Source organism: Nothobranchius furzeri, chromosome 1 (assembly GCF_043380555.1).
Source record: "Nothobranchius furzeri strain GRZ-AD chromosome 1, NfurGRZ-RIMD1, whole genome shotgun sequence".
NCBI classification, from domain to species: Eukaryota; Metazoa; Chordata; class Actinopteri; order Cyprinodontiformes; family Nothobranchiidae; genus Nothobranchius; species Nothobranchius furzeri.
This window is the reverse complement of record NC_091741.1, coordinates 88,532,915-88,552,500: the sequence shown is the minus strand read 5'-3', so window position 1 is coordinate 88,552,500 and position 19,586 is coordinate 88,532,915. Positions and strand designations below refer to the sequence as shown.

General features: G+C 41.5%; 1 protein-coding gene across 1 annotated transcript in view; it reads left to right on the top strand.

The window, feature by feature from the left end:
- Positions 1 to 11,919, top strand: part of ccdc88b (coiled-coil domain containing 88B) — an 81,308-nt gene extending 69,389 nt beyond the window's left edge. Inside the window, exons 25-28 of the mRNA XM_015947043.3 lie at positions 6,513 to 6,620; positions 8,879 to 9,033; positions 11,308 to 11,643; positions 11,742 to 11,919. Of these exons, the coding sequence (XP_015802529.3) occupies positions 6,513 to 6,620; positions 8,879 to 9,033; positions 11,308 to 11,643; positions 11,742 to 11,812 (670 nt within the window). The 3' untranslated portion in view covers positions 11,813 to 11,919. The remainder of the gene's footprint in view (positions 1 to 6,512; positions 6,621 to 8,878; positions 9,034 to 11,307; positions 11,644 to 11,741) is intronic.
- Positions 11,920 to 19,586: the final 7,667 nt, after the last annotated feature.

Below are 19,586 nucleotides of genomic sequence, written 5' to 3'. Positions count from 1 at the left end.
GCTGTGCAGTATTTAACTGCTGAAATTTTTTCTCTACAAGTCATTTGGGGAATAAAGCCGAGCTGTTGGAAGGATTGATATTGGATTTAATATAGTGGCAACACACAATCCTAAATTAGTGTAAGAGAAGGTGTTTGTTGTGGAAACTGTATCGCAGATGGAAGGTTTGATCCCATCGAGGACAGACGTTAATATCAAGCGGCTTTGATGTAGGTAAGATATTGAGTCATCACAACCTGAGAGGAGTGCATATATCAAACAGTATTGTCGTTTCCTGCTAGCTAGTGGATGCAACACTTCTGTGTTAGTGGTATCTATTATTTGAACTGCTCAGGATAACAGATCTGATGTCTTCACCACAAAGTCTGGACGTCTGACAGGAATCCCTCTCCATACGGCAGAGCAGCTGATTTAAACTCAGGACTTTATTCTTGTCATCCGGGGTGTTTGATCAGGACTCAGTATAAGCCAGGTAAACTGGCTCATTCTTAAAAATAATCCAATTCAAACACCAGAAAACCAGTTTGCTGCTCCATCAGGTGTGGAGAGAGGCTGGTGTTTGCTCCTCTAGTTAGACCGCATGAAGAAAGCAAGTCACCGTCTTACAGAAGGTGAGGCCCTGGGCTACAAGGCGGAGCAGAGTTTAGCTTCAGTTCTGATATTACCTCACAGCACTGTGGTGATAGTCTCTCCGTTAGGTGGTCAGGGAGGAGCAGCCGTCATTGGAAGGTGAGTCGACGGAGAGCTGGCAGCGAGCGGCTGCCCTCAGAGTTTAGAAAGTCAAATGACACAAAGCTGGTAGACTTCATTTGGACATTTTGTTCTGCAATGCTAGGTCTCCAGAATACGATGCTAAACTGCACTCACATACGACTGTTGTCAACATGTCCTGTTTGTGTTTTTTAGGCTAGGCTCGGCTTATTCCCTCAGCACAATGATGGCCATTTTAAGCATCAAATAACTAACAACTAAATGTGTTTAAAAATCGAATATTCAAACATGCACACGCAACACGAATCAACAGGGGTGGATAAAAATCTGAGGTGTAGTAGTCGTGAAAATGTCTGTTATGACCTCCAGCCATGGCCTCTAGTGATCCAGGAGCCAGGATCAGCCCTGGTGATCAGCCCGACACCGCCCCTCCTCCTCCTCTCCTCCAGCCTGTTCTTCTTCTTCTTCTTCTTCTTTTGGAGTTTTAATGGCGGTTGGCAAACAACCAAAGGTGCATTACCGCCACCAACTAGTGTGGAGTGTGGTCTGGAACAGCAGCCTCAAAACAAAACCAAACAGGGGAAAAAAAAAAAACCTCAAAGTCTCCCAAACACCCTTGTCTCTCTCAAAAACCGAAATAAAATCTGAAAACAGTCACTCCTTGAATTTTGTCTCAATAAATCAACAAGATCCAGTCTCACTTTCAGCTGACCAAGAGTGTGAACCATTATCCTCCTTTCCGCCTGATATTTCTGGCATTGTAATATAACATGACCTATTGTTTCATCTTCTCCACAATAATCACATTTCCCTGTATCATGTGTCCCTATCATGAATAATGTTTTATTTAACCCAGTATGTCCAAACCTCAGCCTAGCAATGATCACCTCCTCTCTCCTACTCTGTCCAGTGTTTCTCATTTCTCCCACTCTTCTTTGAATGTCATACAACCATCTTCCCCTCCTTTCCTCCTCCCAATGTTTTTGCCATTTCTTCTTCATTTCTTGCCTTATTATGCTCTTGATCTCTCTTTGACAATAGTGAATATCCAACTGAACCGATACAGCTATTGTTCTCCAGCCTGTTGAGGAGCACAGCTGACCTGAATCCCTCTGACGACTCACACCTGGGATAAAAAGGCTGTGCCTTCAGCAGTCTGAAAGGCAGCAGTGCAGGGGTTCAGTGTTAATTTTGACAGGAAATTTTAATTTTATTTGAGTCTTAGTCTTTTGGCTAAAATTAATTTTAGTCTTAGTCCAATTTAATCATTAGATTTATTTTAGTTTTAGTCCCATTTTAGTTGATGAAAATAACAAGTAATTGTAGTCGATAAAAATAAGCAATTTTAGTCAACAAAATACATATATTTTTTTTTCTAATGAAGTAATTTCCTACTTTTGTATAGAGCACGGAAAAACTAGTAATGTAATTTAATACACAGGGTCCAAACTCTACCACTGATCAGATATAGTACACACAGCTAAGAACATAGAATATTTGAATAAAAAAACACACTTCACATGTTTAACACTTAATTGTTTAATTAAAAACAAAAAACACACTGGAAATTACAAAGGTGCTCTTTTTAGCAATTGCACAACAAGCATTTTTCAAACTAGCATGCAGAAATACTCAAATAAAAATTGCTCCTTAGAGGACATGCTTTTTTCCAGAAACCTTTCACAATAAAATGGTTAACACCCTAAAATAAGTACAGTACAGGACCTGTAAGCTTCAACCTGAACAGCAAATTTAAACATGTTAAACCTGAGTCTGTAGATATTCACTTGTTACAAGACTGGCTCAACAAAACAGTATTAATATTTATTTGCTGCGATTCATTTTGAGAAAAGCACTTCATGCTAGTGTGACCTTTGCGCGGTTGCGTTTCCCTCTAGTGAGGTCACCTGTGATACTGAACACTCTTTCTGCCAAAGATTGAGAAGCTGGCATTGCCAATATATCTAATGCTAATGGTTTCAGGCTGTGATAAAATGTGTCCCATTTTCACATTGTCTATATCAAATACAGGCCATTCCAAGCCAAAACTCCATTCCTGTTTTCAAGTGATGGGCTGTGAGAGCTCTTTCTTATACTGGCTTATCTGCTGTCTAACACTACACTTGGAAGACTTTGGTTTAGGCTTTGTTCCAAATTTGGAGAAAAAACTAAAGACTGGTTGTCTGGAGGAGGAGGAGGAGGAGGCAGATGATGAAGAGGAGGCGACGGCGGGTGGTGCCGGCTCAGGTCCATTCAGTTCCTCCAGATCAGAGTGGTTCTCCTGTGTCTGAGACACATACCCTTCTGCCTGCTTGAGCAGCTCCTGAATGTTGTCATCAGCCACATTAAGGAGGGATGACACACAGTAGGATTGAGAAAGCAAGCAGCTACTACAAGTGGGGAAAACTTGTCATCTGAGGGATCAAGTACGCAGACAAAACGCTGGTTCACACTCCCTTCCATTTTACGTGCTAGAGCAGCAACATCTCGACTTGTGTTTTGTTCCACATCTGCCAGATGGCTGAGTAAATCAAAGAGAGCAGGGAGTATTAATGACATAGACATTGTGTCACTCTGAAGAGTTTGTGTGTGCTCAGCAAAAGGCTGCAAAAGTTCATGCAATGACTTCAGATGTGGACTAAAATGGGACTGACGGCATCACATGTTCGTTTTTTTTACTGATTTCCAAACAGTTTGATTTATTTTAAACGCCAGAGATGGGGCTAATAAATATTTTGTTTTGTAGGGCGCTCCTTCTATAGAGGGCTGATAGGCAGCTTCCTGGAGTAAGATGGCCGCGGTTTGGAGTCCCGCATCAGCGATCAGGAAGCTACGCTGCTAATTCTAGCTAGCATGTGGCCTACAGTCTGCAACAGATACGAGTACCTTAACGTCGCGTATAACTCCCTCACTTCGACCCAACTACCGAACATTAACGCTACTCTGTCTGTAGCCTGTAGTCTAAACTACCAAGCTTAACTAGCGCTAAATTCCCACGCAGCATGCGAGTCACTTCACCAGACTGAGTAAGGGAGAGCTAACAGTAGTAATCATCACAGCAGTGTTTATCCCAACTGATGCTAATGTAAACACGGCTCTCTCTCCCCTGCAGAACGCCTCTAACAAACAGCAGCGGGTCAACACTGAGGGCGTTCTTGTAGGCAGGGGATTTTAACAAAGTTAACCTAAAGACAGTACTTCCGAATTTTTATCCAACATGACAGAGTTGATACATTTTTATTTGCCTGTATATTACTTTTTGGGTTGTCATGTGTACAACATTTAAGTGGATTTACCTGGGAGAAAATGGTGTTCTTTCCTCGGAACGACAGTCCACACTCTCGGCATGTAGTTTTGGTTTCAATGTTATCATAAGGAAAATGACCCCACACATCTTCTCTTCTTTTTCGCCCAGCTGTTAACATTTTATTCCTTCTTCTCATGCCGTCGATATATCCAGTGAGCTTGGCTCCCGCCGGGAGCTTGTTTAAAATGTAGGCCTAGCGTCACCTCTAAACAAAGCGGTCTCTGATTGGTTCTCTTCTCACCTAGTCCCGCCTGTTCAGTTTGTTCATTGGCCCTTTTATTTGGGTCATGCATCTTTACCTGTCTTCTGATTGGACATTCGTCATCGTGGATTTTCGTATCGTCTTTTGTTCGTTGACAAAAAGTGTCAATCAATTTAATTACGGTCTTCGTCTTTTTCCAAACTTTTATTTTGAAATTTTGTTTCATTTTCGTCTGTAAATATATTTTTGTGACAAAAAAAGATGAAAATATTTTGTCAACAAAATTAACACTGCGCTGTAACGCCATTGCGTCCACAAAAACATAAAGGGAGCCGAAAAATATCTAGCGGCAGACATGGAGAAGCTTGAAGAATACCTTGTGGAAAAACTCTAAAAATATGAACGTTTTATTCCCCCGTGGCTGGTGGAGTGAAAAGTAAGCTGAGAAACGTGGGTTTAGAGATGGCGAGCGCATGAAGAGGTGGAGGAGAATGAGTGACAAATTTGTCTGTGTTAAAATGTCTCTAACATACAAAACAACCTCACAATATACACACTATAGTAAAATCTTGGACTGGATACATGACAGGATACCACAGAACAGCTCTACGCCCTCTGTTGCCCTGGCGGGGAATTGCTTTGCAACATCCCCAGGAGACGGAGTCAGAGCAAAACGTCTCTGTCAATTCGTGTGCGTCTCTCCCTTGTGGAGCTGACGGAGAAGTATAAATTAGGCTTTAGCATCCAGGAGAGAGCAGAGCATGTTGTGGCTAGCAGAAACTAACAGTTACCATTAGCAACTCCATAACATGACAGAACTCCTCCAGGCTTGAATTATTTGAGGAGATAAAACATCAACGTTGCAGAGAGAATGGAAGCAATGAAAGAGTTGCATTGCTGTTAGCCAATAAGAGGAGAGATGTCAGAATATCATGAATATATCTGAGTAAAACTCCAAATCCTGCTGTTTCCTACTCCCCCCTCCTCTGGCTGTCTTCTACGTCCTGAAACAGGATCACCAGAGCTTTTTATTCCCACAGAGAAAGATTTGCAAGGCATTCATTTATACTACAGACCACTGCAAATGCAATGAAAAAAAAAAAACAAGTGAATGAGAGCTTTAAAAGTACAGAACAGAACAGAAATGGACAAGCGGCATCTAGTGGTGCCTCCAGATCTTAAACAAGCTACTCAGCACAACATGGTGGTTATAAATGCTGTGTGGAGTTGTTTCACAGTCAGACAAGGATCTTCTTTTGATTTGACTCATACTGGAACTCTGCATTGATTAGAGCTCAAATGTTTGTGACTGTACACACTCGTCGGAAATTATTGCATCGTATCTATGTTTATGTTTGTCGGTCCTGTCTGTGCAGGTGGTACTCGATCTACAACCCAATGACTGCTGGGTTAAGCTTCTCTATCTCTCTCTCTCACACACACACACACACACACACACACACACACACACACACACACACACACACACACACACACACACACACACACACACACACACACACACACACACGCACGCACGCAAGCACGCACGCACGCACGCACACACACACACACAAACTTTAGCTAAATGTTGGAAATGCCTCTGCTTCCTTTATTATCTCAGGAATTTCACAATATAATTCTAGTTAATACAGTTATGCTACAAAACCCATACTTAAGAATGGTTAAATAAACAAAGTTTCACATCACTATTCAGTGCTTCATCACACAATTATACCATGAATTAGAGTGCTGCCATGATGTCAGCGTCACAGCGTTTCCTGCTTTGAGCCACTCACAACATTATTTCATGTAAATTAATGACAATCTGCATGGCAGCTGTTGATTTATTCCAGCCCGATCCACAGTGGAGTGAAGGAGCAGACCTTTATCTGCATCCACAGCTGCCATGATGCTAACATGTCCTAAATCTCCAGAGTTTTTCACATGAAGCTGCAGTTCATCTCCACAACATCCTTTATCTGTGTGTCAGCAACAATCGGCTCATCCTGTCAGCAACTTTGCAATTTCCTTCTCAGTAAACAGGCTACAGGCTTTCTGAGAAATGTCCTGGTTTTATTTGTGCACACTGTCGCTGCATCTCTGCTCAGCAACGACATGCCGAGATCAACTCTGTTCTGATACGCTGGCTGAAAATAAAACTGCTCGAGCAGCCGCGTCACACACAGAAAAATCAGAGCGATCTCACTGATACGAGTCGATAACACAGCCATTGAATGAATCAGACATCCCTGCTCTTCCTGGTGATGTGCTTTCTTTTGTTTTTTTCAGGGAGAAACTGAGCGAACTCCGCCGAGAGAAGCAGAAGTTGGTGGAGAAGATCATGGATCAGTACCGAGTCCTGGAGCCCAACATGCAGCCTCCAGCCAGCAAGGCCAAGTAGACAAATCTAATCACACACAGATTTAATAAAAAACATCGTGTAGTAGGTGGAGACAGAAGTGTCAGATGAAAACATGCTAATTTCCCCCAAAACTACTTTAAACAAAAGCAAAATTATGAACTCCTCCAAGGTCTGAGTCAAAAACAAAGGATTGCATCACTTTGCGTGAATGCAGTTAAGCAATTTAGAGCTGGAGCACCAGCCAGAAAATCGTTTAGTCTGATGTAACGAATTCAGCATTTCAGAACAGAGTAAGAATCTTGTTTTTCTGTAGCAGCTGAACAAACCTGTTGTTCTTTCTCTCCCTGTACAGAATGCCCACAGGTGTAACTCAGAGTTCTCCAGGTGGATAGTTAGCAGTTGCCATGTAAACATAGCTCTGAAGTCGTCATTAAAGAGCAAGTCACCCCCTACCAGATTCTTACTCAACTCCCACTTCCTGTTTGAAAAATGCAACAAATGCTGTTGACTAGCAGACCGAGAGGGCGGAGCCGCTAACAAATACACACACTCACAACATTGTGACATCATAATGTACCATCGAACATCATAGTGTACCTCTTAGCCAATAGCGATGACAGATTTAAATTCGAATGCAGTGCAAAGTTTTTGCCTAACGACGGTGCATCGCTGACAGTTTTAGGCAGAATATTTTAATTTTAACTAAGATGCACTAAAGTGCCGAATTATTGACTACACGTGGCTGCAGCACGATCAGACACTCATTTATATAGTTTATCAACAAAAAAAATTTGATTGGAGTGACTTGCTCTTTAAAATAAATGTCACTTAAAGAGTCCCAAATATATTTTTTTACTGTGAAGGGTTTTATATTAAAAGGTGTTTCCTTCAAGAGAATCATTACTTAAAAACAATCCCCCCAAACTATGTTTCACTCTAAGGGTATCGGCTTAGAGCTCCACAGCCAGCGTTTCCTGTTTCCTCCAGGGAATGAAAGGTTCTCCCAAGTCAGACTTGAAACATAATCTCTCCTCCTCCGTCTGCCCGGATTCGTCTGGAGAATAAACATTCCATAAAAGCCTCGCTTGGGAGGCGACCTGGACAGGTGCAGCAAACACCTGAACTGACTCGCTTCTCTCAGGAGAAACAGCAGCTCAGCTCTGAGCCTCTCTTCAGCTACACCAAAATTATTAATAAAAGCCCTTTCCTGTTGCGTTTATGTGGCTAAAATAAGGCCTGGCTCCATTCAGTGTTCCTACAGATGCAACACAGAAATTATAGTTGCATTAAAGTTTTCTATCTCTGTGTTATCCATTATTATTAATATTATTATTAGACATATTTAGCTACAAGCGGCTAAATTTACACAAAAAATGCACAAATTAATTTAACCTTTATGTTAAATTACATTTAATTTGATCTACTTTTAAAGTTTAGAACATCTTATTGTGGCAGCAGGAGCCTCTATAAAACTAAAAGGATGCGATTTAGACTCAAGGAGAATAATAATATAATGGATACTTTATTTTTTACAACATTTCAGTATAAATGCATATAAACTGTTAGTCTTTTGTTTCTGTTGTTTGGTAAATGAAACACTCCGGTTCAAAAATTAAATGTAAAAATCCTGACAGCTTATTTGATAAACGTCCAAAATAAATTCCTTTTTCATCCTCATAATTCTCTTCTACTTTATAGTTTTGTATAAACTCACAATAATCTGTTTGAAAATGAGATTTATGCCATTCTTCTTTGTATTGAATTAAAGTTTTAAAGTTGTTAATCCAGAGAAAGTGAACCAGTCCTGCTATACAAACACATTTTTACCTCTGGTCCTTTGTGATAAAAGTTTATACCGATATTACATTCTAATTGGCCTTCCTGCACATTAAATCCCTTTAACTTTTTCACCCACAGACAGAAACCCACTAACACTCATTCTCTAGTGAGCAACAGGTGATTGGCATTAATTCTTGGGTCAGACAACTCTGTGGAAGTCAAAGCTTTCTGCCAAACATCTGACTCAGTTTCATCTCAGTCACAAATTTTATCTGAAACCATTAAAGCGAAGACTCGACATTGTTGCGCTGGCGCTGAATTAAAAAGATAAAAAGTTAGCGACACTGCTGCTTTCTCACTTCTCTCATCATTAAAAACTCATCCAGATTAAACGTTGAGAGGAGACTGAGGATTAAACGCTGACATCCCACATGTTTTAGGAAAAGTAACTAGTGCAATTCTGTGCAGACACACCCCTGTTGGTAAAAGGTCTCTGTCCCTCGTGTCCTCACAGAAAATCTAACTGGATTGCAGACAGAATGAAGAAACTAATCAAACCTCGGGGAGGAGTAGGAGGAGGAGGACGCGCCCTCTTCATCGCCGTGGGCAGCGTGGAAAACCTAGCCGACAGCAATGACTTTACAGCAGACACACACACACCAAAGCCTGGTGAGATCTCACACTCACACACACACACACACACACACACACACACACACACACACACACACACACACACACACACACACACACACACACACACACACACACACACACACACACACACACACACACACACACACACACACACCAGTATACAACCCCTCTTTTTTCAGACTGACAATTTCCCAAACATTAGCTGACTGGTTTTCACAAAGATATGGCTGAACGCTCATGCAATCAAGCGAGGCTGCAGGCGTGCATACAAATCATCTCATGACTGCCAAGTGCAGTCTGCACTGATAGCGCTCTCATCTCCTTAAATCTCTCCTTGTAAAAAGCTTCGACTCACTGAAGCTAGCATTCTCTGCTAACCACATGTTGAAAGGAGGAGATTTGTGAGGCTTGGTTACTTTTTGACGCGTCTACAAGCAGACGGCTGCACAAATGTCTCTGGAGACATTTTCAAAGCAGCAAACCTGCATTTGTGTTGAAACTTTGTCTCTAATCAATGTAGTAAAAATCACTCCAATAAAATAAATGGTCCTTTTGTGATCACCGTGAAACCCTGACCACCCAAACTCGCAGCTCTTCTTTTTGTCAAGAGGAATGCTGGTTTTAATTCGGTGCAGCGACAAGACTCGACACAGCAGAAGAATCTCTCCACGGTGAAAAGCCAGTGAGATTTCTCACAAATTCCTCTTCCTTTTGTTAAATAGGCTTGAAAACCAAACAGCATTCACCTTTTTCAGTTTTCCAGTTCACTAATGTGCACTTAATTAAAAAAAAATCCACACTCTATTATTTATGGTTTTTAATAATAACTGCAGCATGTGCTGCTGCCATATTCATGTAAAGGGCACATGTTTTTGGTTGGGTGCCATGAGTGTTTTAACTAGTTTCAAAACCCACGCCGTACAAGGTGAAAAAGGAAAGTGAACCTTTGCTCCACACGAGCTCTGCATTTATTGAAAATCTCTAACTCAGCATGTAACATCAGTAAAAAATGCTGTTGTTTCAAGTTGTGAGTGTAATGCTTTAAATGTGGTGACTTCAGCAGCGTTGGTGATGTGGAGGAGTTGTCTGTTGCTACGGCACCACACCAACATGTTTATCACCAAACCCTCAGGTTTAGATATTTCCTTTTTTTCTTATCGATGAAGATAGAAATGAAACTGGATTCATAAAGTCACATGGTCTCCTGAAGAACCGACTATTAGTAGATGTCAACTGCAAATGAGAACACACACACAGACACACACACAGAGGCTGAGCACTCATAATGTGGAACTGCAAGTCCCACCTGCTGACCTGCATGCGATCATAGTGTTTTGTACATAAAAAGAGTTTCTGAGCATGCAGATACTTGACTCAACAGTTATTATATGTAAAAAAGAATTCTTCCAAGGAAAATTAAGGAGGTGGAGCTTCAATCCTATATTGCAGCCAGCCACTAGGGGGGGGGTGTATCCAAGGCCATGGACTTTTGTAAAACCGAACATCCTCCCCCACCCGCCAAGGAAAAGATGTGGGTCCACACCACCTTGTTTTCAGCAAAAAAATAAATAAATCCAGTTCATTTTGAAGCACGTTCATGTGCATCCCAAGCCTGTAGGTGGCAGTAGTTCCCCATATCTTCTGCATCTTTGCCAAAAAACATTCCACCACTGTGTGGTGTACAATAAGTGTCTTTAACGTGCTACGTTAACCTGTGTTCCTCTATACAGAGCAGTAATTGAGCTCGTTAAAACAAGCTAGTGAGTGTAAACACAGGTCACACATGTGATGTCAGAGCGTTTTGTTGGGCAGTGATGTTGCAAACCCAAAAAAACCTCTGTTATTCACATCCACATACAAATCCTGACAGTGGAGGGTTTGCATGTACCCAACATGTGCACAGGTTCTGAGGGTTCAAGAAGTGTGTTTACATTTTACACACCAGTCATATCAACACCCTGTTGTCAGCATTTTTCATTTTCTAGTTAATTAGCGACAAAATTTGTAGTTTGAAATGAACTGTTAAGCATCATTAAGCAGCTTTCAATATTTCCTCCCTCATGGATCAGTGGCTGTGAGGCAGAATGACAAACAGGAGCACGCTGAGGAGGTCTGATGTCAGCAGCAAAAACGAACCAGCATTTAATCAAACCTGAGCTCCTTTTAGCACATGTACCTGTTTAATTTGGCACCTGTGTTTTAAGAGTTCCTAAAAGGACATTGATGTTTGAAAAACACCCCAGGTTTTGATCAGTGTAACGCCGACTGTAAACTTTGTGATTTCAGACCCCATCAGTGCTCCCGTCTCTCCATCCTCTGTGAGAAAAGCTCTATCTCAGCCAGAACCAGACGTCTCCATTCCCAGTGTTCTGGCCACACGCTCCGGGTCCGGTGGGCGCCGTAAGCTGGGCTCCCGTCACGGCTGGGGGATCGGTTTGTCCAGAGGAGGATCGGGGGTTTCTCAGTCCTTCAGTCCCGGAGACCATAAGACACCCCCCCGCCAGCTGCTGCGCTCGAGCCAGAACTCCTCCACCCTGTGGGAGGGAGCAGTAATTAAGAGGAACTCCCATCCGGGTGCTGAAGCTTCCAGTCAGGAGAGCATCAATGAGGAAGAAAGAAGAGGTGAGGTCGAGGAGAATGAGGAATGAGGAAGATGTTTGTATTGGTCTATCAAAAACCAATACGGATGTTGTTAACCTTTGACCTTTTCTGTCCTTCAGACAGTCAGCCCTCGGTAGAGGACACCACATCAGCTCAGGACAGAACCACGGACTCATCTCATCTAAACTAAAAACAAACGTTTGACATGAAGAACTTCCTTCAAATAGGTTTTATTGACTTGTCTGAATATTTTAAACCTTTTATCTAATATTTTTAATAAACACATTATTGAATTAATTCTGTCTGGTTCATGTTCTGTTCGCTGCAGCCATGCTTGTACCTTAGCTTGTAGCTTTAGCTGTGGCCCACAGATCTCCTCAGTCTCTCCCATAGCACCAGGCTGTCTGCAGCCACCGTCCCAGCTGTCCAGCATTCCACAGGTCGTGTTTTTCACCGAGCTCTTGACCTTGTTTTTGTCTCTGCAACCACAGCGTTCTGCTCCGCCCATGCCAGACATAATTTATGTCTTCAGCTCCTGGTTTTTGAGCCCAAGTCTGCCTGTGTCGACTCTGCCTTTTGAACTTAACCCTCATCAAGTTCATACGCTCTGAAGTTTTTTGCCTTTTGTGTCATTAGAGCTTTGTCCTATTTAAAGGTTTACATTTTGGGATTGCAGACATGACAGTGTGAATCTGCACCTGCACAAGAATGGTTGTTTAAACAAAGTTACCCCACTTTCTTTTTTTTGTAGTGATTTATTTAAATTTGCCATCTGTGTCTGGTGTAATGTTCAGGTCCTATACCACAGGTGTCAAACTCAGGCCATCGAGCCAATTTTGGCCTGTGGTCAATTTGTATTTGGCCAGCCGATTTAGTTGCAAAGACTACAAAACCCATAGTGCTTTGTGGCGTTAGCACGTCTGACGAAGCGTCCCCCTCCTTTCTGCTTCATTAGTATCGACGCTACTACTCTGCGTCTACAGCGTTACCTCCTCAGCCTCGGTCAAACTGAAAACGTTCCTCTTACTCAGCGCCGAGTTTACTCAGCAATTTCCCAACTTTGAAGCCCAGAAATGGATTTTAAAGCGCACCAACCAACTTCTAGACCGAGATAATTGAACTCCAGTTTAGCGACACGCTACAGTCAGTATGACTCTGTGGCTGCTGTAGTTTTTATCTCTCCTCCCCGGCACACTGACCAACTGTGTGGTCAAGCTGCTCCGATTCTCTCCATGTTCAGCAGCACAAACCTGTGTGAGCAACTGTTGTCTGTGATGAAGATGAACAGAACAACACACGAGTCTCACTGATGAACATCTTCATCAGCTCAGAGCCCAACCCCAGAGATGCAGGTGTCTGGCTGGAACAGGTGAGCATCACAGTAAATCAGAGTGGAGCAAGCTGAGCTCGAATTATTTAGGTTTTATGCACTTTTTCTGCTCCAAAGCATGAAAGTTAATAAGTATATTGCATTTTCATTTATGATAATTACTGTATTTCTTATTTTTGTTGTTGGCCTGTGAAAAAACTAACCTTCTTTTAAACAACAACTAGGCAGACTACAGAGAGATGAATAGAACAGAAAATCCCTTTATTGCCCCTCAGTGGGGAAAGCTTGGTGTTAGAGCAGCCATAACATTAATTACAGGTACAAAAAAGAGGAGTATAAGAAAGAATAAACAAGAAGATAACATAAAATAGAAATACTTAAAAGATTAAAAATATGCTGTATATAAAATATTATACATAAATATATATGTATATACAACTTCAGGAATTAAAAGAATGAAAAAACTGAGACATAAGTAATGAATACCACTTATGTGTGCTTTATTTAAAATCAATTTGAATCCAAAAGGGTTAAAATGAAGGCAACTGGACTTCTTTGTTTTTTTAAGATGTTTCATTTTTCATCTGAGAAGTTTTGTCAGTTCAAGAACAACAGTTCACTTCAAGAATTGATGAAGCTTTTCCCATGAGAAGCAAAACATCTTCAAGAAACCAAAGAAGTCCAGTTGCCTTCATTTGAACCCTTTTGGATTACCATGACCTGGATGACTGAGAACCTTCAGCATTAAATCTATTTGCTCGTGTGTAATTTGATTGTTCCACATTACAAAAATGAGTGTGTTTGCAAATGAAAAGGTTCAACTTTATAAATCTGTAAATAAAGGAAAATGTGCACATTTGCTGCCACTTTTTCAATAAATATTGACTTTGGCCCATTTTTAATTTCAGCCCAGTGTGAATTAAAGTTTGACACCCCTGGCCTAAGCCACGGTACTTTGAATCATCACAGTAATCTCATTATCCTAAACCCCAGAGAACATCGTCTTCTTTAGATTTGTATGTCTTTATCGCCACCAAACTTGACCAGATCTTTGGTTTGACCTTCCTCCAAAGCTTCAATAACACAAAAAACTGCAGAACGGAAAACAAAAAACGTTCATTGAAATTTTCTGCTCGACTTCCATTCATGCTTTTTGTTATAAAATCCTGATGTAATGCACTTGTTGCATTTTCAAAACTCTATTAAAATAATTACCATTTCTACAACTATTTATAGACACAGAATAATCAGCATTGCTCTGAACGCTGAAGGTTAGCCTCAAAACGAGATTTATTTAATGCTTCTGGTTTCTTTTGAAGCTGAGAACTAAAAGGTTTTTATCTACTGTTTGAAGGTTTCATGAAAACTTTAAAATGCAGCCTTAAATAAGCCCACAGATTAGAATTTGGATTTGATGAGACCACAGGGAACAGCAAACATGTTACCTCATGTTACTCTCACTGGATTAGCAGCTCTAATGTCCTGTTTTTTGTTCTAGGACACATAAACATGTAGAGCAGGTAAGGAAAATACTTATTATATATTCTTCTTCTTCCGGCTCTTGGAGAGTACAGACGCTTTTTTCTCCCCTCCCTCCCTGCTTTTCCCAAGGCTCTTTGTGTCCTGTCTGCCTGTGCTGTGCTCTCTGCAGTTTTTACTGGAAACTGGAAATTATTAAACATGGATCTGGTCAGTTGGTCTCTCAATGTGATTGACAAAATCTTTTCAACGATGAGAACGGGAGAAGGGGCTCCCAGATGCCCCTCTGGGACAGAGCCAGCTGGGCATATCATGGACTCCTGGAAACAGTGGATCCTGATATGCCTGTCTCAACTGTCTGTAGAGGATTCTGAAGATGTCTGGATATTTGTCGTGTTGGTGTCAGGATTTCTGCTGTTTGGCCTGAGCGGTTACCTGACATACCGGAAAATTAACAAGCTTTCGAGGAATATTGGCTCAATCCCGGAGCTCAGGGATGAAATGCATCGTGCTGAAAACTCACAGGCTCAGATAATTGTCGAGATGAGTCGTAAGCTTGGAACTTTGGCTGAGATTCAGGCTCTGGCTCAGAAGGTTGATTCGATCAAGGAGAGTTGACGGATCAGCACGGATTGGAATAGTTTGATAACGCCATTATTGGACCTGGAGGGGTTGAAGACCGACAGAACTCTAAGGCAGAGAGGAAATAATCTCTGCCTGTACCCAAAACAATTCTTGCAATCTGAATCTGGTGCCCTTGAAGCCTGTTAGGCTGAAGAGTAAACTCCCCTCAGAAGAAATGTGGAATGCTGCGGTCGCTATGGAAACTCTTTCTCCCTACCCCTGTCATGATCCTGTTCCTGCCGTGACCTGTTGCCACAGCAACCTCAGCCCGCACCTCATCAGCTCCATTCATTCCACCTGTTCCTGTCATCAACCTCATTCATCACACCTGCTCCCCCTGCTATATAAGAGCCATCCAGCTACCCAGTCACCGCCAGATTATTGAAAACCTTGCCAGTAAATTCTCCAGCCTGTTACTCACCTTGTCTTCAGATCCCGAACCCTGCTCCGTTCCCGACCTCGTCTCTTGGATTACCCTGTCTGCTCCGCCGCATCTCTGATCCTCTGGCTCCGATCCTGCTCCGTCCCCAACTTTGCCTTTTGGACTTCCCTATCAGACTATTCCCACTTCAGACCCCCTGGTAACCACCTCCTGCCTCCTGACCTAGCCTGTCTCTACCCTTTTAATAAACATTGTTAAACTGTCACTCTGTGTTGGGTGTTTTTGATACTTGATAAGTATTTCTGAATTGAATTAACAATTTCCTGTTACTCCAAATTTCTACTTCCATTTGTCTTGCTGCTCCTAAAATAAAAGCAGCAATAAAGCGAGAGAGAAATAAAGCAACCAGTGAATCTCAAAGTTTCTAATATCTTGCAGCAGGAAGAATATTCCTGCAGCATCCTCTCTGACGTGGTAACAGCACGTGGTACACGGGAGGTGGAGTGTACAGTCGGTAAAGACGGCTCTCCCTTGCCCTGCCTCCAACATGCCTCCATCTAAATAGGATATATTATCCAGAGTTATCTCTGTAGTTATGCTGCTATAGGCTTAGACTGCTGGAGGATACACTGACCACTTCTCACACTCTACTGCTTTATTCTACAGTCTGCTCTTTAACTGTACTATTTAGTGCAATTTCAGCTGTTAACTTTATTTTCTCTGTAAGTGTTTTTCTCCCCAGAAGAAGCGACAACGACGTTCTGCTGAGCTGTGGTGGCCTCATGGAGGGGGCCATCGACTAGCACACTGCTGCTAACCACTTAAACATTCTCTCTCTCCTGATAATAACTTTTTGCTTTCCTTGACTTTTGATGTGCTACTACTAGTTTATCCGTTTAATTATAGATCCACTAGGATAAATACAATAAAGTTTATCTTTCGCCAAATAGAATATTTAATAAGACATCACAATATAACTATAGACACATTACTTGTGTGTGTGTGTGTGTGTGTGTGTGTGTGTGTGTGTGTGTGTGTGTGTGTGTGTGTGTGTGTGTCTGCTCTGTCTTCTCGATCCTCAGTGAGTCGTGGAGGATGGCTGCTTATACTGAGCCAGGATTCTCTGGAGGTTTCTTCCTGTTAAAAGGGAGTTTTCCTCTCCACTGTCGCTTTATGCTTGCTTAGTATGAGGATTGCTGTAAAGTCACTGACACTAGTCAGTGACTTGATGCAATTTGCTGGGTTCCTTATATAGGAAACATTATTTCTGATTGGCTTAATGAACTGACCTGAATTGGAATGTTTATTATGTGAAGTGCCTTGAGACGACTCTTGTCGTGATTTGGCGCTATATAAATAAACTTGAATTGAATTGAATTGAACTTACAAAAACAAACGTGGAGCAAATTTTAAAAGAACAGAGAACAAAGACAAACAAAACAGTAAGGAGTCTTTCCACACTAACAAACAGAGACAGAAAAACAAAATCTAATGTCATGACTCAGTCTGGTGTAAATGCCAAAGAATAAAACTGAGTTTTTCAAACAGGTTTTGAAAATGTCAAGTGTTGGTGAGGTCGTGATGTGAAAGGGCAGCTGTTCCACAGTTTAGGCACCAAGAGCCTCATCTCCTCTGTGCTTTCAAACGAAGCACAGCCAGCTGATCCCAGTCAACTCCTGGAGAATCCAGAGCAGTAACAAGGAGTGGGCCTGCTCAACGACCTGCAAACAAACAGCAACATTTAAATTCAGCTGTTGTCAGAAAGCCAGTAAAGATCTGTCTCCCACAGCCAGAAGAACCACAACGTTTCATCATTAAAGAAAAAAAAAAGATATATTATTAAAATCACATCGTTGCAAAACATTTTATTCTTCAAGAGCTCAAACCTGTCAGGGTTCAGTGTGTGGGGGAGTTAAAGTTTTTAATCATTAGCAATTTACCAGTTTTGGTTTCAAAATAAACCTCATTTCACAAAATTAGAATTAAACACATTAGACACACAGTACCTTTATTTTTAGATTTTATTTATGAAACTCTGAGAAAAGCACATTAATCAGGAATCAAAATCACCATAAAAACATAATTATTGGTGGTTGATGAAAAACAGTTTGTTATGATAGAAGCAACACGTTCTGAGTAAGAGTCCACACAGATATCGGAGGTGTCCTGCTTTGAGCCACCCCCAGATCAACCTAGTATTTCACAAATATTGTTTATTATAAGTTATAAATCTATATGCATAAAAGCTTGTTCCAGCCAGAGGCGTTAACTCACAAAACAGAGCTGATTACTCTCATCCACAGAAACTTATTATTTTAACAAATAAAAGTTAAGGGTCAGAAGACAAATTGAGATTTAGTTACTCCAGTCTTAATGAATCCTGCTCCATGCATCAGCTGTGATTGATCATGCAGTAAAGAAGAATTTAATAGTTGTGTCTTATTGTAGCCTCCACACACTCTGCATGCATAATGTCCTGTTGTGAGCAGATGCTGTGCTTCCTGGTTTTCATCTGTACACAAAAAATGTGATCCTGATCCATCTAATGCATGGTTTATATCAACGTAGTGAAAGAACTCTTATGATTCCCTTTGGTCCCTTTTCATTAACATTTGTTACAGACATCTTTAGTCGTGTTTTTATAGGGATCTCTTTTCAGGCGTCACATATATCTGATCTGTAAATCCAGCAGCGGTCAAAAAGAAGCTCTGCAGATTGGATGGATGGAGTCTCAATTATGGATTCTTGTAGAGAATTCAGGAATATCAGAGCAAATTTCACGTGCTACCTCATCTCTAACGCACACTGATCTCGGCTGTGGAGGAAAGCAGAGCAAAGCCAGCAGAACTAAAAGCCCTCATATGCAAATTTCATTTGAGTATCAAAGTCCTGAGCTCTGAAGTGCTTCAAATGTAAACCTTTCCTGGATCGGCTGAAAAACCTTCCTGCTGCTTCACTTTAAACTCAGCCATCTAAGTCAAGGAAGACAATTTCTCAGATGAGTCCAAGGTTAAAAGAAAAGACATGCAGGCTTCTGATTAAATTTTAAACACTGATTCCTTAATCATACAAGATTTAAGGTATAAACTAAGAGAACATTTTATCGTTCGATTCTTCTGTGATCCAGTTTGACTTTCGGGAAGAAAATTCAAGATAAACCTCTTTTAAACACCCAGATCTGATCTGGGTACAGCTGAATAAACATGGAGAAATCCCACCATCTGGCTTAAAGAGGTTAGAAATCCCATTTGATTTTAGGACTCCAGTCATTTATCTAACTGGAAATAATCAGCCCAACATGCTTTGAGGAGGGTCCTCTTCATCTTCCTTTACTGTTGCACCAACGGGCATCAGTCAGCAGGGATGAAGACAGACAGACGGGCAGATGAAGAGGGAGGACTTAGCATGCAGCCTTCCAGATGAGAGGACCTGAGGATTCATTACGAAGCTAAAAGTGCCCTCTTGTAAACCACGGAGCTCCAGCCTTCCAGACAAGGACAAGGATACGTCAGCATTTCTGACAGCTTTTTTTTAGTCCATATGATTGCAGAACAACACAAAGGATAACAGCAGGCTGAGACTCTGTCTCTCAGGCCAGCCCTCCTCAAGCACATCCTGAATTATGATTTGCAAATGACAAATGGATCGCTAACACAATTCATGAATTATGTAGTTGTCATGGTGACATTAATCATAAAAACAGGCTCCTTCTCTCGGTTCCGAAAATTGTGTTTGTGGAATTGAGATGCATGACGTGAGCTGCACACCGAGCCGCCTGACTGAACGCAGGGCAAAGCGAAAGCAAGATATTGGTTCTGCCAGTCACTCAGAGGCTTATTATGAGTGCAATGCAACAATCACACGCCCTCAGGCACAGACAGGCAGCCCCCACAGAGGAAAAAGTGAAGTGTGAAGCTATAAATTCCCAACAGAGGTGCCTTGTGCAGGGGACTGATGGTTATTTTTCTCATTTTAAATACCTTCAAAGGGTTATCAACAAAGTCTTAAGGAGAGGCACTTAAACTAGAGGACAAATAAGAGAAAAAAGCAGGAATCTGACTCATCTGTCACTTGACCTCTGTTTATTCAGCACAAAAATAAATTAAAGAAAGCAAATATTGGCTAAGATAAAAAGTAACCATCACAAAA